This window comes from Semicossyphus pulcher, unplaced genomic scaffold (genome assembly GCF_022749685.1).
Source record: "Semicossyphus pulcher isolate SPU_LCO1_2020_fin unplaced genomic scaffold, fSemPul1.0.p SCAF_11, whole genome shotgun sequence".
Lineage (NCBI taxonomy): Eukaryota > Metazoa > Chordata > Actinopteri > Labriformes > Labridae > Semicossyphus > Semicossyphus pulcher.
In genome coordinates, this window is record NW_027211615.1 from 16,777,647 (window position 1) to 16,804,895 (window position 27,249).

A 27,249-nucleotide genomic window follows, 5' to 3' on the forward strand; every position below is an offset into this window, starting at 1 on the left:
AGCTTTTTTTATTGTCTATTATGTCGGGTATGTTGCTGTTGCATAATGTTCCTATCTTCATCTCTCTTGCATGGCTCTTCTCATAATGATGTTGCTGCATGATGAAATCAGTTACCTGTATAATACCGACATTTAATCCAAGTTGTCTGGACAATCTATTATGTAGTAATAATGTATAGCATATTGTTGCCCGTTATGTTGCTGGCTATTTTTCAGGCTTGTTTGCTAATTCATACATGCGATGAATCGGAGTTTTATGGAGGTGTGTTGTAAAGGTTACCTGCAAAAAATGCACAGATCAATCTCTCTCTGTCTGACTTGCTTGCTCACTCGTTGAGTGACTGAATAACCCAGGTATGTGCACGTGTGGGAACCTTGAAGTTAAAGTTGCCTCCACGCAGCAGATATTTCTTTTACATACTATACAATATAATCCTACTGCATGTCTTTTAGCCATTATGAAAAGTAGACAAATTATTTCTTTACTCATGTCAGGAAAATATAGTTGTGACTAGCCATGAACGAAGATAGAGAGTAATAAGGCAGAAACATTGTCACCAGAGAAACCGTGTGACACATCAGCAGTGTGGGTTGCTCAACAAATAATTAAATTGTTAATATGGACCCCTCATATTATCATTTGACATGATTACAGCCCCCTGCTACTATGATGCACTGTGAAGTGGTGCTTTGTGCCTCTGTTACTTCCTCCCCTGCTAGCTTAAATGCGTAACTTACTTTTTACACAGATGGTGAGGCGTAATGGATGCATAATAGTCCTGCCTTGAACAGGCTGTGTAGAAGGGGAAAAAGTCAGAAGAATGAGTTCCCAGGAAATGGGACTATCTGAGGTGCGTCTGAGTATGGGGTTATTTGACAATGCTAGCATGTTAGTTAGCTTTATACACAATATAAAGCTAATGGGAATGATTTCGGCTTGAATTTTTTAACTGAAGGGATCACCAGCATAGTTAAGACTTTTCCTCTGGGCCCACAGCGATCTAATCAGTGGGCCTTGTTAACCTTTTTTAGTCTGGACTAAATTGGTGGACCAACAAATGGACATTACCTTGCCCGCTAGCATGGCTGAAAAGTCTCTCAATCCTAGCTGGAAAATGAAGTGACATCTTGAATGACAAATCAGAATCCTACAAAAACAAGTATTCTATCATTAGGGACTGGAGAATTTCTCAGTTTCAAGGGGTAAACAATCTGTTCAAGCATTTGTGGCTTAGAGTAGAAATCCCTCAACCAGCTGGAATAACTCTCTCCAGTCAGGCAAAAACCAGTCGCAAGTATACAGGAATTTGAACCAAAACTTTTTAATTGCAAGATTTTGTATCAGTCACCTCAAATGTTTCAAAATAAAATCATTGTTGCAAAGAAACAGAACTACGCTACAACCCTAAAATAGTATATCTCTGTGTGTGTGTGTGTGTGTGTGTGTGTGTGTGTGTGTGTGTGTGTGTGTGTGTGTGTGTGTGTGTGTGTGTGTACTCTATACAGTGACTTCACACCAAAGCTAAGCATGCAGAAATCTGTACATGGCAGTATGTCTATTCTACAATCTTAAACCCAATACAACACCAGCATCATTAAAAAAGACATTACAATTAGTCAATATTCCCCCTGAACACAAAGCAGAATCAGATTTAACAGCTGAAGGATTACAATTATTTCAGATGTATACATGGCACCCAAACAGAAACAAAGCTAAAACTCCAGCACAACTGCTACAAAAACACTTGGTCATCTTTAAGGCAGAAAATATCATCACCATGACAGTCATCGATTTTCAGAGATGTTCCGATTTTTCTTCCTTCCCGATACCGATTCTGATACCTGGGCTTAAGTATTGGCCGATACCAAGTACCCCTCCGATGCTAGTGTGATTACAACAATGTACCTACATTACTGACATTTTGCTAGCTTGGACTATTATACTCTCTGCTAGCACCACATTGTTTTTGTTTGTAATTGTCACACAATAATCTATGACTGTGTCCCAATCCAGGGGATGCAGCCTTCAAAGGGCATATTTAAAGGCTGATTGTTGGTCCACAAAGGATCCATCGGGTGCATCCTTCGCGGCCAAACATATCCAGAGATTCATTGTAATTTATTGCGCACCAATTCAAATGAGATGACAGCCGAGGAATACACTTTTAAATGTAAACGTTTCTGGTTTCAACTCAATCGAATAGCTAGCATGACATGTAAAAAAAACAAAAACAAAAAGGGCCTTGAAACAAATTAACTTTGAAATAATAGGTTACATTATGTGATGTGAGTTATGCTAGCTAGTTAGCCCGCTAGCTACCTGTTGCTAGCTACCTGTTGCTAGGCAACAGGTGCGCCGTTTAGTGACAAAAGGGTAAGGGCGGGAACAGCTGGTGACGCAAACAGGTGTCTTCCGTAGACCAAACAGTCTCATTTCAGTTCGGCTCTAGCAGTCAACGCAGGCTACGAATGACTCATCCTCTGTAGACCTCCTCCTTTGTAGGCTGCAGCCCCTGAATTGGGGTACAGCTTATGATTTATTGTGGCCATGACCATGGTAGCAGATTGGTGCATTAGGCAGTATCAGAGGCTGATAACAACACTGGTATCGGTATCGGAACAAATCTGTCTCACACACAAACATACACAAAGTCAAAACGTAAAAACATTATTGTTGTCATTCAAAATACAGCAGTACGTTTCTAAAAGGCATTTGGCTGATATAATGAAGATAAGCAAAATAGATCACCAGTAAAAAATCAAATGAAGGAGCACATCTTCAATTATGCAAATGAGGTTGTATTTTTGTAGAGGCACAACTAATATCCAAATATCTAGCTTGTTTATTTCTTTAGTTTCAGGTTCGTTGACTTTTGATACTCTTGGATATCTTTCAGGGAAGTGAGCCAATGTCACAGAGCGTGAGAAATCTGATGTGGTATCACGGGAAAGGCTTTGTTTGGATCCACTGTTTCAAGGCAATCGTGTTAAATATTACAACTTTTTGAGTCTGGTACACAAACAAACCCTCCTACATTGCACATAGTTACACCAAAGCAATACCGTATATTCTCTAATATTGCACACTATTTAACACCCACACATTGATATATATATAGTGTACACACGAAACTCAAGCAACTCAAAAATAGATCTTTTATTTAAGTGACACAAGCTTTACTGTAAGTGTGTCTCTGTCATAATGTGACAGACACTGTGGTGACGTTTCCCCCTGAGTGGGAACTGTTGATTAGATAATAACGTGTAATATCCCTTCGCCACTGATTTACACATTTAAGAGGTGTGAAACTTCAAATCAAATCATCAGGAGGCATGAGTCATTTTAATCTCCACACTGTAATGTTAGGATGACACTGACTTCCTGTTACAGTAAAATATGCTGGAAAAGACTAAAATACTGCACATGTAGCAACCAGAGGCTAGTGGAGGAGTTGCAAGAGCTGCTTATAGTTTGAACACATGCTCCAGATGTTTGGTCCGAAGTTGACACCTGAATATCTGCTTTTTCTGTGCTCAGTGATCGACAGATTTAGCGGCAAAACATCATGGTTTGTTAAATATTACTGTACAGCACTGGATGGGTTATTTTTTAAACAATAGATGGTAGATGTTTCGTTGCAAGAGCTTTAAACGCTGAAAGTGAAAGCAGAGCAGCATTGTGATGTCAGTTTCACATTGGAAAGGCCACTAAAGCACACTGGAGGCTAACGCTAAAGTCGGTCACATTACTCTAAAAGTCTTCAGCAAATCCATTGACATCAAACACTGAAAAAAGCTGCAGCTGCACCAGGCAGCCAGTTCAGAGGCAGTGGAAACGCTGGTTACACTGGTTCTGAAAACACTGTTATGAGCCTTATTAGGGCCTGTGTCCACTAACGGCGCTTTTTGCACTGGCAGCATCCACTACTTCAATTTCAGAGCGCTTCTCACCAGGGCTTGCTGTTGCTAGGTTACACAAGTTGTCTGGCGGCACTTCCTCTTCCCTTGGTAGTGACCGTGAAGTTTGTTTTAAAACTTTCGCTCTGTATGCTTAATATTTGATTTTATTCAAGGAAATTTTAAAAACTTAAAAACGATGGAAAGAAATGGTGTCCTGGCGTTAACAGCAGCTCTACACCTGGAAATTATACCCATGAAAAAAACGAGTGGATTAGCTTCTCCTCCGCCATAGACAAAGTTGATGTCGGATTACGCGCCCCGTTTTGATTGGTCGGTGAGGGAGAAGTGACATTGACGAGCGCAGCGTTGTTCCAGAAGTTGAACTATTTTCAACTGAGAGCTTCGTGACAAAAAACAGCTAATGCTGATGGTGTTTTTGCGCTGAGGACGCTGAAAACGCTGAACTGCATTGGTTTTGTAGAGAAAATAGGCGCTCCCAGCGCAACAAAAGCCGTTAGTGGACACAGGCCCTTATGTACAATGCATCATTGAGGTGCAATGCAACCCTTTTATACACAGCATTTACTGAAGCTTTTGTCATCATCCTGCGTAATTCACAAACTAAAAATACCGACAAAACTTAATTGTCTAACTTAGTCATGACAACAAATTGTCCTTGCTTCTTCTTTTACTCGATGCTGTCATGTAGAAAAACATGTAGTCCTCAAGTTCAACACGTCTACAGTTTTGTATTTTCTTTCAAATAGATCAAATACAAATAGCAAAAAATCACCGCAATGATCACTCAACAAACTAACACATTGTTTTTCTACTCCGTTATATTTCTTGTGACTGTACAGTTTGAGTCTCTGTCCCTTGGACTGTTTGTCTCAGTATCAACCAATCAGCAGCGAGCAAGCAGAAGATTTCTCAGTCAGCTGATCCACGTCTTTCTTCCTCCACGTATTTGATTTATTTTAATGTCTCTCCTTCCCTCTGTCCTCTGTCGACATCTACTGGTCATCATAACGGTAAAGGTCACCATCAGGGGTCAGGGGAGGTTAAAGAGGCCAAATTGTCCATGTTTTCAATCGGCAAACAGTGTGACCCCTTTTCAGACGTCCTGAGGAAGACCCTGGTCTCTATAGCCTGAGGAAGAGGGCGGTGAATGGGAGAGATGTAGAGGAAAAAGAAAAGAGAGAGAAAGCCTTTTAAGTGCTTGTAGAAACAACACTTGTAAAATCAATAATCCGGTTTTATAGCCCCACTTAAGAGGGATTTAATGAGCTCATTAAACTGCTAAACATTTGTTTGGAACTTCAGACTATGATTGCCTTTCTCCATTTTATTTCATTTAGAGAACTAAAAGCCAAGATGGTGCAGAGAAGGCTGTATTAAGTAATGGCTGGCAAGGTTTAGCCATTATCAAGCTTCCCCAAAGTGGCAGATGATATGAGCCTTATGGTTTCCAATGAATTGGAAACATTAACTCCACTAGAGATGAATAAGAAACTCCTTTTATTAATGAGTCAACATTTATAAAAACAGAATTGTAGCTGGGTTACAGCCTCACAAAGCACACTGTTTTTGTCTGCTAAGGATCAACAGCCTTTCAGCTAGGATGGGTTTCCTTTCATGTAGATGATGAACTTTAACTTCAAGAGAAATCTCTCCCATTAAATTCAACCTTGTTTATAAAGCTGAATGTTTTTAACCGTTACGAAGCAATACTTCTAAGATTGGTGTCTGTTTTGTTAGCATGACTTACACTAGCATGATAGCTTCTGTACGCTGGTCACTGGTTACAGTCCGTCTATAGCAACGTAAGATGCAATGATAGAGTTGGACAACTTCTACTGCTTATCTCCATGAACAGATCTCTCAACATGAATCCAAATACATATAAAAAAAAAAAGAATCTTCTGCTCTCCACACCGGCTGCTTTCCTGCATGCAACCAAAGCTTGCACAAATGTATTTGGTTGATCTACTCTCATTACAAACCAATCTCGCAACCCATCAGCTATCATCCGATAATGATATGACCTCTGGGAGAGAAGGCCAGCTTTTCCGGGCTTCCTGTGTAGCCTTTGCTAAGTGAGAAAGGACTTTCGGGCTGAGACTTCCTTTTCCATGTGCGTTTTCACAGTCCAACTAGCAACTTGAAAAGCGAAAATGGAGCTGCGAGAGCGGATTGTTAGCTGCACTTGCATGCAAATTAGAGATGCACGATATTGGGTTTTTTGCCGATATCCGATATGCCGATATTTTACAACTCATTTAGCCGATTACCGATACCGATACTGATACCGATATTTTTTTCCCGCACACCTAATTGCAGAGATAATCAACTCTCTTCTGTATCAAGTTTGTAGTGTTGAAAGACTTTGCCTTGGCTCCTCCTCGCATCACCGAAGCCGAGCAGTCATTGCAAATAGCAGTTTTGCTCTCTATTTCCGACACTTTGAAGACGTCATCACGCTGCGCCGCGCAGGTCTTCTTTGCGCCGGGGACGTTGCGCCGAGGTCGGGCATTTAATCAAGTATGCAGCAGCCAATTATTTTATCGGTTAATTATATCGGCGGATATTGGCGTGTTGGCCGATATCCGTTAGTTCATTTTTAATCCAATATCGGCCGATACCGATAACGTGCCGATAATATCGTGCATCCCTAATGCAAATATCTGTTTATAGAGATTAATAAAAAGCTAAATCATCATCCAATAAGTTCCGATGGGAGCCCAGATGGCATTAAGGTGGAGTGCATTCTGCCTGCATTTGCTCTCCACACAAACTATTTGCATGCAACCAAAGCCTGCTGATACGTGACTGGTCAATACTACTCGGACAACAAACGTACTACAAATGTAAACCAGAACACTTCCAATACCAAAATTCCCGCGCCTACAGATTCTACATTTTGTATGCAGTAGCTATAAATAGAGATTACAAACTCACACTAAATGGAAACCAGATTGCTTCCATGACCAAAATCTTGTCTCTTACCCCAAGAAACTGAGCAATGTGTCAACAATTGCAGCAGAGGTGTTCTACCAAGGAAACATTGATTTAAAGACAGAGGGCAAACAGGTCAGGTCTTCTGTCACGACATGGAGCACACAGAGACCTGACGCTCTGCATGCAGAGTGTGTGTGTGTCACTTGCCTGTAGACATGCGTGCGACGCTGCAGCCCTCATGTATAATGTCGGCGGGATAATTGAGTCTGACGCGTAGTTATGCAAGTTGGCTTTTCAGTGAATGTGTCCCCATTATTAGCGGAACCTCACCCTGCTGCTGTTTATCGCTGTGGCCGCATAAACGGACCGTTCACAGAGCAGAGGTGCCACAGAGTCGCTTCACCTGTTGCGCACACACGGCATAAGGTTGTGCGTTTGGCGACAGGAAGTAGGATGCATGAGTTGAATATTATATTGCGGTATATGATATACCATGAAACCGGCAGAATATAAAAAAATACCATGATACAGATTCTTAGTCATACTGCCCAGCACTAACTCTCACTGGTCAGTAAATCATCATTGAAACCATGTGTAACCTGGTCTCAGAGCAAAAACTAAATCATGACATGCCCACTCAAGATCCACTTGACTAACTGTTTCAGTTTCCTTTTCACGATACAAATCAACCCCCAACGGCCCTTCCAACTTTTATTTGCAAGGTCAAGATTTTGTGCACTAATCGATACGTAACTTTTTAAGCCCACGAAGGCAACTCAGTGGATAAAGTGGATAAATCTCCATGACAGTTGGGTAAACTTTAACAGGAGTCAGTGTGTTTCAGTTGAGAAGCTAAAGAGTGAAAAACTGTTTCCAAGGTCAGGAAGGAGCTCATGAGATTTAGACTTTTTGTAAACATACCAAATATGATATCTGATTCCCAACCCGCCCAGAGATCATGAGAAAGTTCTCAATAGATGTTTTTGAAAGTAAGCCTGGGAAATATTCTTATTTGTTTTGGCTTACGCTATCTGTGTTAAATTTAGTAAAGCTGACGTTTTAATATTTCTGTGATGTGCTTCTGAATGTGGGACACAGCAGTGAGTGAGGGAAAGAGAAACACCTACCGTCAGAAACTTTGGTCCATGAAGAAAAGGAACCGAGGGAGGGCAGAAGAGAGAAAAAAGTTAGTGATGGAAACTAAAAGAAAATAAATACTATCAGGTTTTAACATGCAAAAATCGACGACCGTATTAAAGTAACATGGACAAAAACAGACATTTCCACAGAGCAGTCTAGTTACTGAAAGGAAAAGAAAAACCTTTTAACAGGATCTTTAATTCAGATGCATTACAGGATCAAATGAGCACAAATACAGAAACATAACCCTGGTTTGTTAGATCGATAACCAGGAACACAGAGACGGGCACGGAGACGAATGAAAAAAGAAAAAATGAGGCGGGCAGGGGGACTGTGAGGCGGGCAGAGAGTGGGAGGAATAATGTGAAAGAGAGGATCAAATAGTAAGAATCATTAGATTGGAGAAAGAGAAGCAGAAAGAAGTGGGAGGAGAATTATAGCATGATCATAAGATAGAGGGAGGAAGAAAAGAGGGGAAAGAGGAGATAGAGGTATGGAGAGAAAGAATATATTGATCAAATGCAACACAGGCTCATTACAGAGAGAAGGAAAGTACTGTATCATAGTGATTCATTGCATAGGGAAAGCAGCAATAGCTGAATACGAGCACAGCCCCCAAAGCTACAAAGTAGTGCATTGTGCTGATGAATAGCTGAATAATAATTGATCTTTGTAGCAAACAGCGTGCATGCTTTCACCCTGAGAATTTGCCATTCGTGTTCAATATAAATATTAAACACGCTGCTAGCACAGCGCGCCAACAGGAGTATGGATTTTAGCAGCAACAGTTGAATTAGACGTGTGCCCAGAGGCCTGAGAAACAGCAGGGAGCAGTGAACAAAAACACACCGGGGGGGGTGGGGCTGTTCACTCCCACACACACAATTACTATACCTCACACACACACGCATACACAGAAACACACAGATTGCTGCAAGCATGTGCATCCTAACATTTGGTAGCACACGCAGGCAGCAATTACCTCACTCACATAGTCACACTCATACGCACAAAGGAGACAGCTCGGCGCTAATTCAAAGGCTGCCTCAGTGCAATGAGAGAATAGTCACTTTGTGTGTGTGTGTGTGTGTGTGTGTGTGTGTGTCGGCACTTGTACATGCATCAATGCCTGAGGAGAAAACACCACTTTTTGACAGAGAAGGCGGTTTTTTAACCATCCTCTCCATCTCTGTTCTCTGCATCTACATCTGCTTTCTTCGTTTTTGATGGTTGATGACATACCGCTGAAGTAACTCAAATGCAGCCCTAAAGTCTGTTTGTATTTATTTTATAAAGAAATGTGTCGCTCCACCTGAACTCTCTACTTTTTCATAAGTAATAAAACTTCATAAAAAGTATGACTGTTAATTGGAAACACTGCATTGATCATCCATTATCAGGTATCATTTTTAAAATTGCAATAAATAACAGTTATCCCAATGTCAGTTTTTCAATATCGTGCAGCCCTGCTCCCTTATTTGCGCCTATCCTCCTATCTATTGCATTTTCCCCTCTCCTGTTTATTCAGTGTGGCCGTCAGTGCAAATCACAAATATGTCAATAGCTTCTTAAACTTTCTGGGCACTGTCGTTTTCCTTAAATGTTGCTCAAACAGGAGTTTATAGTGGATTTGTTAGGGCCTATATTCAGCTGCGGATTAATACATATTCAGCTTGGTGATGCATAGGAAATATCAACACCAGCAGGGTTGTGAGGCAGGACTGAGTCAAAGTAAACTGCAGTGTCATGTTCATTATAATAAAGGGACATGTTATAGGGTAACTATTTTCTGCTTTTTAAGGGATTTGTTAAAAAATAGAAAATATAGAATATCGCCAAACTTATCGTATTTATTGGTTTACATAAGAATTACTTGGGACAGTGAACTTGACTTTCATGTGAGAAAAGCATAAATGAATAATTTAAGGAGACAACAGTTTCATTGACCTATTTCCTGCGTCTCTACTGTGGTGAGACATTTATGTGAAACCAATTTTAACTCTGTTTCTACAGTGGAAAACTAAAGACTGAGTTTTTACACAAGTGTTTTTATGTTGCAAATGTTGTTTGAAATTGAACCCAGCTGCATGTCAGAGACAGATAAAAGCAATGGAGATGACTTAAATTAAAAAGAGGTGAAGAAAGCAGAAGACCAGACAGACGGATACTGACTTGCCAGGATGACCATGTCCATCCCCCAGAAGATGCTCATGATCCATCCCACCATGATGACAGCGGTCAGTATCTGGATGAGAGCCGCTGCCACGTTGAGCCAGAACACACAGCAGACCCCTCGCTCTGAGATGAGCTCACTGCGAGCTCCACACAGCACCGTGAACGCTGAGATGAACGTACCTTTGGGACAAAAACAAAATGCAACACAGTTCATTGAAAGTGTTTTTTTAACCCTTGGAAAATGTCCCGTTATTGTTGTAGGTATTATTGCACAGCTATGTGTTTGTATGGGTCCATAAAACAACCTGACAGCAGATACTTGTGAATAAAATAAACCAGAAGAGACAAGATTGCCTCAACTGAAAACATGACACAAGATAACTCCAGTCTAATTCACAGTAGTGTTCTGAGCCAAATGCTAACGTCATCACAATGTCTACATGCAACAAACTGATGTTGATTTTTAGCTCGTTTGGGCACATTTGAGCAGTGTCTCAGTTCTGGGGATGCAGGATGTGGGCTACGATGCGGGCCATGAGTCAGACTGCTTAGACCGCTGAACTGAAATGAGACAGCCTAGTCTACAGAGGATTTCCTGTTGGTGTCACCAGCTGTTCCCGCCCTTACCCTTGCATCACCAGACCCCACTCCTGTCACCTTGTAACCCCTTTCTTTGTTTTTTACATTTGTATCGCTGGCCTCGTCAAGGTTTAACCAGACTGTTCTTGTTTTCTCTTTTTGTTTTAGATAAAAAATACAAAGTAACAGTTTGTAAATATTTAAACTATGATGGTTGTAAATGTCTGTTAAAAATATCAATTAAAAAAAACAATAAAACATTTGTATCGCTAGCTATTCAAATGAGTTGAAACTTAAAAATTGAAAAGTGTATTCCTGGCCGCTTAAGAGTCAGCCGTCTCGTTTGAGTTGGCGCACAATAGATCTTGGGATACGTTGATGGATCCTTCGTGGCTCGGGAAAAGGATGATGCATTTGTCGGACGCATCTGAGGGAGCCTTTGAATTGGGACAGCCTTCGATGCACCGCTGTGACGCAGTCGGCCTTTAAATATGTCCTTGGAAGATTGCAGCCCCTGAATTGGGACGCAGCTATAGATGGGAATACCAGCAGTTTTGCAGGTTCATTTTCTCTACACTATCACTATCACTCTAGTCAATAGTTAAGATTTATTTACTAATACCCCAAAACATGGCTTCAAAAATGTCAGGGGATCAGCAAGGTCAGTCGGCTTTGGGTAACAAGAAAATCAACACTAACAAGGCTAACATGGGCAACAAAGCTAAACATCTTTGTTGTTCGTGATGCCTAGATGGTATCATATGTAGTAGTGGTGTGAATGGAAGCTGGAAGAGCTGGAGACATATCTATTAGGTAAGAGAATTATGACAGCCAGTCACTGTATGAGTTCCATTAGCTAAAATAAAATATGAGAAACAGAATAAATCTCTTATTCCTGAAATAACTAACCGGTCCAGCACAGTAAAGCAGATAAACACTGAAGCTATTGCACACATGCTGTCTAAGTAACATAGCTTTAAAGTGGTTACAGCTGGTGATTGTCTGTTCGTGGCAGCAGTCAATCTACTGTACGCTTTGGAAAAGATCGCTACTGAAGCCGACATTGATGCTCACATTCACAGAGCAGGGGACAGGATTACATCTGTGACAATCCTCGTCTGCCTGAATGAAGCAAATATGGCTCCTTATCCTGTTATCTGGAGAGCTGGACCCTCCCAGGGCCTGTTCATTGTACAGTAAATGCAATGTGTGTGTGTGTGTGTGTGTGTGTGTGTGTGTGTGCGCTCTGCATGTGTCAAACATAGAGCCAGACAAATCAGATTATTTTATTACTGAATGTTTCCATGACAACATTTCCTCAGGAGCAGGATCTATATATAACATGATTTGTCTGTCTGTTTCATGGCTATAACACCAGCCGTTCATGCCTTCTTAACTATGGAAACCAACAGTGTTTTTCTTTGCCGTTATGTTGCATTAACTCACTGACAAACTACTAGCAGTGTTTGTTTCAGCCTACCTAACATCCATGTATCTTTATGTATCAACCAATTTTGTTATCACCACACTTGTGACAGCCCAAAATATTTGCTTCCAGAATCGATGAATAGTTCATAAATATACCTATATATATCTACCCTCGCCTACCCTCAATGCCCAGCGGACTAACAAAATGTTTGATGCACCCATATCTTGTTCCCAAACAAATATAAGGGCTGCAGAAGTTTTATACTCCTCACGTTCCAACACAATATTTAGTTAAGTAATCAGTAATATTTTTGATGGGTTAAACACTGTTACACAGAGCTGTGTACCTGCTCAAAAAGGAGAGAATTCAAATGTTAATATTGACACCAGAAATAAAATAAAAATAGAATTTCGAGACATTTTCAGAATCAGGTTTATTGCCAAGTAGGTTTTCACATACAAGGACTTGGTGTTTAGGTGCAGAACAAGAAGTAGAATTTAAAAGAAAAAAAGTAGGTAGCTAAGGAGCAGCAATAGAAACCCCTACTGTCGGGGAACTTAAATAGAAATTCAATTTAACATTATATATAATTCTATTATAGAATAAAATAACAATAAAGAATAAGAATATAAAAACGATATAAAACAGAATATGTACAAAAAGCGTATGAAAGAGCTGTACAGATGTGCAGGTTTGTGCAAAATGAAAAAAAAAAAGAATTGTCACATATGAATTGGTCTCTCATTAGGGACAAAATATCGATATTAGGGATAGACCGATTATCGGCACCGATATTCGGCATTTTGACGCTTATCGGCACCGATATTCGGCATTTTGACGCATATCGGCATCAGCCTTTTTAAAAAAAATTTTTTTTGATCCGATGGCCGATAAGAGTGCAGAGTGCTCACACACACGGCGGAGAGGAGAAAAAGTTCATTTCTTTGCAAATTTTATTTAACTTTGTTTTATTTACTTAATAAAACTTCAGGAAGTTATTCATTTATTTATTTAAATTTTCAGTTAACTTTTTTTAAGAGATGCTGCTGACCCTGGGAACTCCCTGCGCTTTTTGTTTGTTTGTTTAATAAACATATGCTTAAAGGCATTTAAACAAAGTTAAGTGTTGGAGTTTGTATTATTCAAAATTTTGACGCCAATATTTTCACTTTTACTGCAAATGAATATCGGCTCCAAATATCGGTATTCGGCCTCCTTGACTACTAATAATCGGTATCGGTATCGGCCCTGAAAAAAACATATCGGTCTATCTCTAATCGATATGGCAATATGTCATCGTCCTGACTCGTGCAATACCATTATCTATAGGCTGGTGATATATAAATTTACAAGTGGCGCTCTAAACAGATTTCCCTGCGATTTTGACTCACTGCATCACTACTTCATGACTCCTCGCGGTGGTGCTTATGACATGAATGAGGGCAACGTGAACGGAATTTAATTGGCCGAAGAAGAAGTTAATCAGATATTGTTATGTATCATTTTGTGATTTGTACTGCAATATATCAATTATCGTAGAATTGCTGTATTGCGATAATATCGTTATCGTGGGCCATGTATCGTGTGTAGTATCGTAAGTTACCCTGCGATTCCCACCCCTATTGTACATGATGTCCAGGCATCGGTTGTAACTACCATTCGCTCTGCATCCGACAGTTCTTTTTAACTCCGTCCTTTATTTGATTTCCATTTCTGACAAGCACTTGTTGGCTAAATGCTGTCTGCTTAGTGTATTGCACCTGTGCTCAAATGGACCATGTCACAAAAGCCATCCCTCTCAACTAACTTTAATGTTAATAAAAAGGGCTAAAGATGCCATGATGTAGCCACTGTAGACTTCACTGCGTTGTGGCTGGAAAAAGTGATCAAGTGTTTCAGTGTGTTCAAGTCTGTTGCCCGCCCGGGTCTCACCCTGCCGTCTCACCAGGTAAGTGTTAAGATTTGTCTGGCTGCCGTTTTACTTGAATCTTATTGAGTGTATAAATGTAATTAGCAAAAGCGTCTGAATGTGAAGTGTTCTGTTAGTGATTGAGTCGGGAAGGCAAAGAAATCATTTGTACAGAATGATAAATAATTCAAAGAACCAGTTGATGTTTGGACTCTCTTTCTGCAGGCTTTTTGTACCCTTTTGCAAATACTCAAGTGAATAGTGTGAATATTGAAAGTGACACAAGAAATGCCTAGTGGGCGTTGTGTGCATCATGGCCTTGGCTTTCCTCTTTCTGTGTGCTCCATTTCTTGTCACATTGAAGGAATTCAACAAACAGAGCAGGAGGGAGGAGGGAGGGACGAGAACTGCCAGGCTGCCAGCTGCATCTTGTTTCTCTGGAGCGATTTAAAGGCCGAGGTCAACTCGTATAGAAGTTAGTTTAGTGTCAAATTTTCACTCTTAGTCTGTTTGTCTCTCTGTCCGTTCACTTTCAATGTATCACTCTATCTGTTTTACTGTAAATTAGTAACATCTGTGTGTGTAAATCTTTCTATAGAAGTAGAGACATGCCAGATATTTACAGTTTGTCCCATAATCTCTGACAAATCTGAACCTAGACCATAATATTTACTTTCACATGGCCTGCACTGCCCTTATCTGGAATGGATTCCATAAAGTCAAACTCCGGTACAAGCACGATCCCAGAATAGTAAGCAGCCCCAGAAAGTAAAAACAGGCCATGTTTACATGTGGAAGATGAAGTGGAGCGAGTGGTTACTTTTCCTTTTCGAGCTTTAAGGCGATGCTCATTTCAAAGCATCTCAAAGCAGAAAGAGCAACAGTGGGCTAAAATGAGATTCCACCCAGAGCCGATATGGTCTCATCAGACAGAGAAATGTTCAGGTCGCAGAGGCCACGCCCACCAGCAGATGCTCTGGCTGCTGGTGGAGCTGCCCACCTCCAGACATGAGCCATGATTGACAGCAAGCTGGTGACTGAATGGTTACACATTACGTCAATCTTTGGCATTTAAAACAGGATTCATACAGTCTGGCTACTTTCAGGTTTTCTTTGTGGCTTCCAAATGTTCAATTATCTAATGCTTAATTTAATTATTGTTTATTCAATTTATAATCATGTCTATGAAATGATAGTAAACTAATGAAAAACAAGCTCCCAGGGCTACAAACAACATCTTCAAATGAGCTTATTATGTCTGAAGGTCCGCTGCAGCATATCGGTAGCCTATTAAAGGAAACAAGCCATCGTGAACACTTCAATATTACATTTTTTACTTTGATTTGATTACACAAGTTGATTGTTTGGCCACTTCGGGGGCAGCAGAAATGAGCTGTAAACAGATCACATGACATAATCACCTTTTACTTGATATAAATATCAGCAAATTGTTCAATCAATCAGCAGATAAGGGGAAACATTAGCATTCATTTGGATGACAAGTTAAGTATGATATTTGCTCTCTTTTAGCTCTGTTTTTGGTCTCTACCTACTAGTGATGGGTATCGTTGTATTCTATCAATACCGTACCGATACTGATACTGCTCATGGCAACTCAAAATTCACACTTAGGCGAGCTATCACTTAATAGCTCACCTAATCCAACTGGACTCCACTGTAGTGAAGTAAATCTTTTGCAATAAACAGCTCTGTGACATTCTGCGGGTTTTTTTTGTCATCTCATTTAGCGACAGAGAATGGGTTTAGCGTGGGTGTCTGACTTCTGCTGACGTTAACCCCTGCAGATGAAGCTGCTGCTTGACCGATGGCGTCTATGGATTAAATTGGAACATCATTTAGAAGCGCTAACAACCAAAGCTAGCTAACAACAGTGACTGAATAACTCCAGGCTTATTTATGAAGCCATTTATGTTTTAACTACATTTTTAGTTTTGCTAATCCCATCTGAAGCATCGATATCAGAGCCACTGGGACTGGGAGGCTGCACTGTGGACGTACTAGCAGTAACGCTGGCACCAGCGTTAGCATTAGCCGCTTTGCTAAAGCAGTCAAACACGCTGCACTGCTTCAGATTAATAGAATGTTGAACATGTAAGTGTTTCATGAGGTTGCTGGTGTTACCCCCTTTAGATGCAACTACCTTTTTACATAAATTGCATGAAGATGCACCAAATTAAATTTGGTAAAGTGAGCCCAAACTAGCAAAAGCTTTGTTCTGTCCACCATATAGACCTACTTGACTTACTCCAGCTTGAGACCAAAACAATGCAACGTCATTGCCTGACGCCTCGTCATCTATAGGTGAATGATGCCAGCTTGTTAGAATGAAACTATTGAATGAAAACGACATTAAAAATGATGCAATGTTAACGTTAAATACCAATAGGAGCACCGTTTGTCCATGAGCTTATCAGTACTTTCGGTACTGCCCAATCACATACCAGTACCAAAAAGTACCGGTTCTCAATACACAATCCGACGACCCACTCCTTAGAGCTATCTGGCTCTTTAGCTGCTAACTTGTACACTGTTTTCACTAGCTTGGGAGCTAAGTAGCTTGGTAATTTTGCAGGGGATAGCCATGCCGAGGTACATATTTTTATGCAACTTAGCATACAGCTAGCACATTGCTAGCACTGCTCCTGTAAGTTAACTTGGAGGGGCACACAAAGGCTAACTTCAGACACTTTTACAAGTTGCACAGGTGTAGATTACAATAACGGCAGTGTGGCCTGTTAACATTTTTAGATGTCAGACTTCTTTGACTTCTATTAATTAAAGATGAATTGTCCACTACTGAAAAACAGAGTCTGTCAAACTGCCCAGGATTGATCTGAACAAAGCAAACCATCAAGGTAATAACTTGACGTGTACGAATGTGTGCAGTTGGATAATAAATCAAACCCATACGAGCTGAACAATCCTCCACTGCAATTAGAGGTTTAATCTTCTCGGTAAGAGAAATCTACTTTGACAATCCTCCATGTGTGAAAAGCTCTTGGATCTCCTGTATGTCACATGTGCTTGTGCCTAGATATCAGCCAGACTAATGACTATAATTACACAGAGAACTCTACAAAGCACCCACTGGTGGTGTGGGAGTTTAATGACGGAGTGTGAAAGACAGAAAGAAACTAAGAAAGAGACATGAAGTGAGAGATAAAATAGAGGGGGGAGAAAAGACAAAAGGGAAATTGAGGTAAAGAGAGAAGAGGATACATGTGAACACCAGAGGCAACAGCTAGCTTAGCGCCCGGTGACAGCATGTAGCTCTCAAGAAGTCCTGTCCAACTATGAAGCAGCAGGCTTCACACTCATTTACATGAAAGGCAGCTAAGAACACAGAGAACGGGAATTAGGCCTATTTACCAGAAGGCAATTTCTCAGTCTTTGGTGGGTGCTAGGCTTTTCCAAAAACCACCGACCTTCTGGTCCCTCTTCTTAGCTTAGTCATTGGCCCAACTATTCAAATATGACGCTGTAGCCACACCTCCGGCGTCACTTGTTTATGCTGTTTTGTAATGTATTGTGTTCTGTTATAAATACATTAGTACTCAATTGAACCAACCATACCATGTCATTTTGGTACCTAAACATTAAAGTTAGTGGTTGCTTTTTATAATCTCTAACTTGAACGCTTTATTTTGAAATTCCAACCAATTCTAACCATATTTATTATCAATAACTTGACCACTGAACCATGCGCTTTTAAAACTAATGCTAGACGGGAACCTAGATCATCATGTTTTGAATAGTAGGTCCATTGTCCAAGCTGCCATACGTCACAATTATCTTCAGCACTCAGGAAAATTAACAAAGATCTTCTACAACCTTTGACACTAAGGGGTAAAGGAAACAACACCTGCACCACATAGCTACTCTTCATGTTACAGCTCAGAAGGAACGACATTTCATCAGCTGTTCGGCGTTTTTAATTTTTTTTTTAGGAAGGTTTAAACCTGCCAATCTTAATCTAATAACAGTCAGTATATTTATATATAAAACACAGCCTGTCTGTTGGATATAAACTTGTTTTCAGCCTGAAAAACAACATCAGCAGTGTTGGAGATGTTACAGGAGAGAGATTAAACCTTCCTGGCATCACATGTTGTGTTTGTATATAATTGTTTGTAGTGGTAACACCTCTCAGCAGCAGCAATTAAACACCAACATGGTCATGCTGTGCAGTATATAGAGGCCTTAATAAGCCTGTTTCCATATGTGCAACTGATGAGCCATTAGTCTTAATACACAATGTTGGTGGTGATTTCAAGGGTAGCAAACTTTTTCTACATAGTCAACATGTAGAACAATCGTAATCTTAAAACTACCTACCTCTAATTTACCTTTGACCTTTGACCTTTGAAATGGAAATCTACAAAAAAAATGTCCTCACTTTGGAGCTTTTCTTATCTCACCATTCGGTCCTCAAAAAGATAGAAGTCCTAAAGCGCACAAACATCCAGAGGCAAGATGTCAACATGAAACTGATGCAGTGTCTCCAATATCACATACCCTCAATCACACACACGTGCGCACACACGTTAACCCTCACACACTCACACTGAGGCCTAAATATTGTAACCATTTTAGCTCTTGGTATCACATTCACTCTCTCCGATCTTCTTAAGGCAAAGATCGTAACACGACCAGAGCGGTGATCTATAGTTTCCTTCATGATAAACATGACGGTTATTTACAAGCAGATAGGTCATTAATCACTCTGCACTGACTAAGAGCTTCAGTAGGACTCACTAATAGATTTATAGTCTGTCTTAATTACATTGTGGGGGCAATCTAAGGTCCTGGTGACAAACCGTCAGGCAGGATTAATGTGAAGTGGACCCAAGAGAGGGAGCTTGTCACATTGAATCCACCATTCACCTTAGAGCCCTGGGTGTACTGACTCTTAATATACAGTCTATGGTGGAAAAAAACACTGCTTACTTGCACTTCTTGATTATGTATTTCAGATTTAGTTTAGAGGAGATCTTTTGTTATAACAAAAGGAGAGTAAAAAAAAAAAAAAGTAAATTTGACATTTTGGGTTGTATTCTTTGTCAAGTGATTTAAATTGATTGATTTAAGTTGATTTAAATTAGCATTAAGAGTGAAAACAGCTAGCCTGGCTCCGGCCAAAGTTAAAACTCCTCGACAAACTGCAGTTTATCTGTCCGCCCATGCACCTCTGCACTGAACCTCTCTGCTGCTCCCGGCTGTTGTTTACTGAAAGAAAAGTAAAAGCACTTCACTCCCACAAACACAATTTGTGCTTTCTTTCACAAACAAGATATGTGCTTGCTGCCGAGCTGTGAGCTGCTACTATCAATACTTTGGATGGAGACGGACTAGCTGTCTGTGAGTAGTATTGACCGGTCATGTATCAGAATGCTTCGGGGCATGCAGCACAAACAGTGAATGTGAAGAGCAAAAGCAGGCGGAACGTAATCCGCCGTGATGACAGCATTCATCTGACAACTATTTATAAATATCTATGTAAACAGATATCTGCGTGCAAGTGCAGCGTTCAGCGTTTAAATTTCCCGACTTCCTCGAATGCATCAGAAATTATCGATCCGACCTCCATTTAACAAACAATTATTTTAAAAGTTGTTTTCTTCTCCTCTTGAGGACAATTAATCGGGCCGACTCGTGCCATTTTTACATAATAAGCAACAGCCAATGTCTGCGCTCACGTGGCCGATTAAACTAAATATGTCTGCATACACAGGCTGCCTCGTCAGTGTGGCTGCTGTGGAATTTCGCATCTACAGACAAACGTAAGTGGGTGCTGTCAAACAGAGAGAGAAAACAGTAAATTCCTAGCTTTCAAAGTTCAATATATTTAATTGGCTACTCTTAACAACATATAATGTTAATGTTTACCGTCTGGTTACGGTGTTTTAGAGAGAAAATGCATATAATGTTGGTTGGGAATTGTAATGGTTGCAAGTTTCAATAACTCATTTAACTTAATCCGTGTTCTCATTATTTAACTACATCATCGTAAACTTTCACCCTTTTAGCTGCTCCAAAGAATGAACTTATGTTTTGCTGATGATGATGCAAGGTGTAATTTTTGCTGAAAGACATTCTTGTTAGGGACCATGGGGGGAAGCTGTTGAATCTCACATAAGATCTTGTATGCGGCAACAGCAGCTAGTGGTAGTTTGGCTATACCTGCGTTGTTTGCACGTAGCGGACCTGAAAGTTTACACTCTCCAAGAAAAGAGCACAGTAGTGTTAAAACATGATCTCAGTGTGTGAGCATTTGTGATGCGTTGATTGCAGTTATATCAGCGGACAAGCTAATAATCCAGATCGGGCGGGCCACGTAATAAAATGTAACTTTCTAGCGGGTTGGGCTCGGTGAATTCTCATTAATGAGGAATTTTTTATAATATAAAAACCTGGAATATTTTAAGCTTAGATACTTCTCTCATTGGTTATTATTATTAAATTGTTGTATTTTATCAAATGCGAAAAAAGCAACAACATGATATCTGCGTCATGTATCAGCCATCGGCTGCCCTGCTCTCTAAATATCGGCAGCAGCCATTGAAAAACCTGTATCGGTCGACCAGTTAATACCGCTGAAGTAGGCCAGGGTGCAGCCTCTGTCTTACTTACTATTTACAGTCAAACTGAGACTCACCAGAAACAGATAAGCGGGCGCTCCTCTGGGGGATTTAATGAACCAAGAAATGACAGCGTTTACTTTGCTGACATATCTGGGGGGTGAATGTCGCTTCACTTTTGATCTGAAAACGGTTACATGGCTAACTGGACTGTAAACAATGCAGTCGGCTGTAAGTAGTTTATTGTTAACGGCTGGTTTTACTGGAAATACAGAGAAGTTGGCCATTGATCCCCGAGTCATAAATCATCGTCGGACTTTTGACCTTTTGACCCTTTATGTTTTGCCATTTTATGACTAGACTAATATTTGTGTTCTCTAAATATTATTGCCTGTTTATGTGAGTGTTGATTGATACACCTGTGTGTCTGCGGGAGATTATGTTCTGTTCTGACTCTTGTCCAAATTCAATTACACATTAATTTTGGCCGCAGGATGAACACAACAAGCCGCTGTGTTCAGTCTCAGTCAATTAGACCCAAATGGCATTGATACACACACACACACACACACACACACACACACACACACACACACACACACACACACACACACACACGCGTGCATTGTGTTCATTTCAGTCAGTGTTGTCATGGCAACTAGCCGCAGCTATTCAATGAAATGTCAAGGCATTCAGGGCAAACTGCACACACAGATGAGGTGTTGTCTTATTGCCTGTGAGGCACGATGGGGACAGTTTTTTAAAGGCATCATGTGAGGACAGCGTTTCTGCCAGAAGGGGAGGAAAACGGATTATTTGGGTCACGATGTTCGCTGACCTTGTTTTCTCACACTGGCTGTTTGTGACATTTTCAAGCACACATTGATTTAACATTTACTGTAGAAAGGGTAAACACACACACACACACACACACACACACACACACTGCTGAATGTGTGTTAAAGTGAGAAAAAAGGATCAGAAAATAAGGGAAAGGACGGATGTTTGTGCATGTTACTTTCTTCTCAAATCTTTATTCATTGCTACATTTGTTCAGATATTATATTAAAAAATCATCATCATCAAACCACTGAACAAAGCAAGATGTGAGTGCACTTCCATACGAGTCTTTACAGTAAGGGATTTGATAAACCACCTGACAGTTGATTTACAGTATATACAGAGAGTCAGTCTGGCTCCACAGGCTTTGTTATGTTCAAAGTGAGGATCAACATATAGATGAGGCTCAGCTGTGTGTGTGTGTGTTTCCAGACGTCCTTACATAATCTTACTATACACAGACATCCAAACAAGCGGAGGATTAAGCAGAGAATAAGATAGAGGGGAGGAGACAGAGACATGCTTACAGTAGAGAAATATCTCAACTGGACCTGCACCAAAATATACACACAAGAACATTGAGACATAATGTTAGAGTACCATCCACAGGTGAGCCATGCAGTGTCAAACTAAGCATTAGTGAGCGATGGCCCTTTGAATTGATCAGGGTGTAGCGATGTGAGCTACAGCGTTGCTGTTATGGATGTCTGAGTTGATGCTGGACAGGAATGGGGAGTAGTGGCGTTATTCCCCTTGGCCTTCATACACTCAACAAGTTGCTTGTGTTGCTTTGCGGCGCAGACACAGGATTCATGCACTCTTTGCGCATTATTTTTTCTTGCTTTTCCTTGCCCTAAACCCGAAATACCTCAGAACAACCGATGACGAGCTGTTTCGGGGGGGGGACTGGTCTTTCGGTTTAACGAGTGACTTGCTCTCTTTGTGTTTTAGCGCAACAACAAGCAGCGTTCAAAACATGAGCATGAGCATCAGTAGCGTACATGTCATGTTTACACAAACAACACTTCACAGACGTGACAGAGAAGTATATTTTGAGCTCGTATTGAAAAACAACAAAGAGGCGTTCATGAGGACAGTTACGCATTCTCTTCCCGTTTTCAGCAGCTGCTGTAACTACGACAACCACAAGCATTCGCGTGAAAGTCGCCTGTTAACATGGTCACCTGTTGAACTGAAACACCGGTCTCTGTTCTTTACTCTTCCACTCTAAACTGCCGCTGCAAGGTAGGCGCTCATGCCATGACGTGCCAGCTTTCCCAAAAGTGAAGCCAAACCTCTCGATCGCCCCCCTGAGGGAGTGGCTGTTAGTTTAGGGAGAGCTTGATTTGGTATGCAGCAGAGTTTTCTGCGGGCGGAGCACGCATTTTAAACGTCAATATCACCACAAACTCCTTAGGAAGATGTTTACTGTGGTTTTAAATCATCCAATAATTGATCAATTTTCACGTCTGGTTTTCTTCTGTTTCAAAACATTGGACTCGCCCCCTGCTGGCCATGAGAAAGAATGCAGGTTTAACTCACTTTCGCATCTGCTTTATGTTGCAACCAAGAGGCTACCACCACTTCCTATACAGTCTATGACAAAAAATGTCAGTTCTTTCTATCTACCACTTTCTTCATGGCATCATCAACATCTTCTAAAACGCTGCTTTAGGCCACATCTTACCCACAGTAATGATGCAAGTGCTGAGTCTACCCACAGTGATGATGTTGCTGCCCCTAATGATTTAACAACTTGATATTTTTACACCATATGTGATGCTGTCTGTTCCTGCAGAGTTACATCTGATCACCACATGTACCATGTGTGCTAACAGCTGGCAGACTGATGCTGTGTGTGTGTGTATGTTTAAACCCTGGCACCCTTATTTTAGCACAGGGTGTGAACGGGGTCTCTCATCTTCTACCCCTGTTTCTCATATGTGTGCATACAGTAATAAACATGTGCAGACTGAGAGTATAAAGGTGTGTCTCTCCCATGGGGGAGCAAGACTGGACACAGTTTATTTTCCACTGCTTGCAAACTTTCCAACCAACTTTTATAGTCGCATTAAATCCTCCTCTGATATTTATTTAATCATTTGCCTCCATGTTTGTTTATCTTATGTGCTGGCTTGCCCACATGCAGCCCTGGCTATAAACTCTCCACGCCTCTGGGGTCTTTCTGTTTCACGACCGCTCTGTCTCTAGTTTCTCTATATTTAAACTCTGCATGTGAACTCTGCCTCACGTTTTCTCTCCCCTGCTTTTTGTTTTCCTCTAAAATTTTCTCTTTTTCCACAGAAACAAAAATCCAGAGTGCATGCAGAGAGGGGGTGACTCTCGACTTACCGAGTCCAGGTATGAAGGTGTTCAGAAACAGACAGATGACCGCCACAGGGAAAGGCATTGTGGGTATCGCAGCCCGCAGGGGTCCCTTCTTCTCCCTGACCTCCACCACCACTCCTCCACCCGAGGTAGGGGCCCCGGCCATGGTGGCTTTGGCACCGAGAGTGTCTGTGGTCTTAACACGGCCCTGCTCTGTTCCTCCTTCTTTCTGTGCCATCGCTCTTCCTTTCTTTTCCTTCTTTTAAACTACAAATAGTTGATGATTAAATAGGGAAAATAATCTCTAATCATTGATTGTATTCCTTTAGATTTAAGTCAAATATTCAGCAGGACATCTCAGCTGTTTGCTCCTGAATCACAGTCACTTGCGATTAAATAGCAACAGAAAGAATTTGTCAAAAAGTGGATTCAATCTGTAATAAATTATAGCCAAAAAAGTCGGTTAATGTGCATAAAATAAGACGAGAGAAACAGTGAAATATCCTGTTATATTTTCGCAAAGTGGACTTAAAAAACCTTCAGACTGATCCAGGGAATATCCAGCTGCCTAAAAGCTTCTCAGAAACATTTCATTGGAGAGCAATTATCTCTGACAGGTTTTAAAAGTCCTTGAAAGTCCGACCAAGAAACAGTTCAGAAATCAAGCAGTTGAATCATCCATAAAAGTGTCCACAGTGTCTCATCAAAGGTCACTGATACCTGCCCTGTGTTTCCATGTCCAACGTGCTCCTAAGGAACATTAAATAAACACAGCTCCTCCTTCCAGTTGTTTCAATATCTTCAAAAAAAAAAAAATCCTCGAGAGACGTGCGCCTCCTTTCAATAATTTCCTCACAAGTCACTTTCTTTCTTTCCTCACATTCAACCCACACACCTCTCCAAGACAAAGTGCACACCACATCCTCCCCTTTTTCTACTATCTCTCCCTCTCTCTCTCTCTCCCTCCGTACTTCTCTCGCCCTCTCCCTGCTCCTCATCCTCTCCCTGAATTTAAAGGAACAGTACACCAATCTCATGTTAAATAAGATCACATTCAACAAGCTGTTATTCAATCCTTGAGTGACTCATGCGCTGAATGACTCCCATTTAGATTATTCTTGTTAGGATGAAATAAATAGCAGAAATGTTTGTTTTTGTTTACATGTATTTAACTTGTATCTTTTTTTTTTTATATATATATTTTTTTATAAGCGAGAAGACACATAATGGCCTATAAAGAAGGGGGAATAATTAGCAAATGTCTCCTGTCTGTAATAAGCCTATTACTGCTAATGCTAATGCTAATTTTATACTGTGAGGAATGTTTTAAAACCTAATTTATGCTCATCCCTGGGGGTATATAACCAGATTTAAAGCTATAAAGACACATTTTTAGGTACAAAAAAAAGAATGTGCAAGAAAGAAGTGGAAAATACAAAAGAGAGAAAGAAAAATGGGATAAAAAAATGGCAGAAAAGATGGAAAAATAAACAACATACAGAGAAAAGAGAAGTGAAAGTAAGCTAGGACAAAGTGGACGAGGGATTAGGAGAGATAAGGACGGTCCAAACGGTGGACGATGAAATGACTGGCTGTGTCAATATCGCAGTAATTATTCATGCAACCCAAACCCCTACAGACCAGACATATCTTTATTTTCATCCCTCCCTCCCTCCTCCTTCCCTTTACTCCATCTCTGACTTCCCTTTCATTCCCTCGTCCTCCCCTCTCTCTGTCTGTCTGCACGAGCCCTATTGAAACACAAAAACACAATAAAAAGGAGTGCAACCTTGAAATTATTCACAGCCTCTCTCTCTCTCCGTCTCCTCTTCTTCTCTGTCCCTCTCTGTTTGGTCGCCTAGCAACCCAGGAAGCTGTAGGTAATTATACGGACGATATTGATCTCGAGGTTTTTGGTCCCTCTCTCTATCCCCTCCTCTCTTTCTCATCTGCCCGTCTCTCTATCGTCTCTTAAATTCTCTTCAATTCCCACTTTTAATTTCCTTTTAATCTCATATAGATATTTTTGTTATGCAAATCAAAGAGCAGGACTAGTCTGAGACATCTGGACCACTGGAGCCAATCTTTATCTGATTGTTCAGCCAAAGGCATGCTGGGTAATCCGCTGATGCTTATTACCGTGACATAGGAGAAGAAAAGTTACACAGCCGGTGTCTTAAAGTGACATTTGGGTTTTAAGAGTCTCACCGGTGAGTCAGAAAAGTACCTCTGGTAGGTAAGTGATTAATGACGAGCTTTAGACGAGAAAATTACAGTTTAATTTCCCCGTCTGCTCTTAATGGTAACCGCAATAACCTCGTAATTGTGTGCGAGTCTTTGAGTGCGTGTGTGAGTGCCAGGCATTAGTCAAGCCACATGATGTCACACTTTAAGGGCTAAAAATATTCATGCACATTCAAATATGTGGACTTATTTTACTCTTTCTCCGTCCTGGATTATTGCTTCTCCACACACACACGCACAGAAAGAGACACACACAAACACACACACACACACACACACACACATTGCTCTCATTCTCTGAGGGTTTCATTTAAGTTGATCTCATCTGTCAGGAAAAGCTGACCACACACACCGTTTATTTATATACGTCTGAGTATGTGTGTGTGTGTGTGTGCTTGCATGCTGATGACATCCCATTGTGTGCCTCACAACCCGGACAGTGACTGCACCGCTCGCACACGTCTTTCCTCCCCTCGTCTTCACCTCTTTCTGTGTCTCCATGAATCCTCTACACAAATGAATCGCAGCTGATTGTTTCCATTCAGCTTTTTTTAATGAACACACACTCGCTTATCGTCAGCATACAGACGCACAAACATGCGGCAAGAAGAAGATGACTGCTCAACAAAAAAATCGCTCGAGCCTTGTCAGCCCGAGGTCACTGACTCACGCGCTCGTGTGTTTGTGTATGACCACAGAGTACACAAATATATCTTGTTTGACGGAAACAAACACTCGTTACAGGAAGTTATGCTCCTCCTTTTTGCTAAAGCTTCTATAGGGGTTATGCTCGTGACGTCACTGTGGTTACACCCACTGAGTGGCAGAACGCACGTACTGCAAACACACAAAAAAGACTTCTTTAATGTGACTGAGTGTACGAACAGATTGAACAGGAAGTCGGAGCTTTGTTTGTACCGGCTACCGAAAGCTAAAAAAAAAGAGAAGCAAATTGATCGCTGCAATTCGGAGAAACAATTTGCCATCTGCCAACTACTTATAATACCCAGCCTCTCTCATTTATATTGCGTGTAACTGAAGAGTTCAGCTATCCTCACATCAATATCGGAACTGAATTGAGGCCGTTTCATGTAACAAGTCTGATGACGATATATGCCGCTGGGATCGATTGCCAACTTCTTGGTATT

The 27,249-nt window shown here is 40.9% G+C and overlaps 1 protein-coding gene across 1 annotated transcript; it reads right to left on the reverse strand.

Moving 5' to 3' along the window:
• Positions 1–1,306: 1,306 nt before the first annotated feature.
• stum (stum, mechanosensory transduction mediator homolog) lies at positions 1,307–24,853 on the reverse strand. Its single transcript, XM_069657617.1, has 4 exons — positions 23,882–24,853; positions 10,171–10,353; positions 7,986–7,994; positions 1,307–5,049 (listed from the first exon to the last, which is right to left on the reverse strand). Exons 1-4 carry the CDS (start codon positions 24,093–24,095, stop codon positions 5,015–5,017), a joined length of 441 nt encoding a protein of 146 aa, XP_069513718.1. The 5' UTR covers positions 24,096–24,853; the 3' UTR covers positions 1,307–5,014.
• Positions 24,854–27,249: the final 2,396 nt, after the last annotated feature.

Bases quoted from the DNA above. Each gene is read 5' to 3' on its own strand.
- stum (XM_069657617.1), bottom strand. From the start codon at position 24,095: ATGGCACAGAAAGAAGGAGGAACAGAGCAGGGCCGTGTTAAGACCACA. The intron at 10,354-23,881 runs GTAAGTCGAGAG...TTTGTCCCAAAG, and splicing joins CACCTTCATACCTGGACTCG to GTACGTTCATCTCAGCGTTC.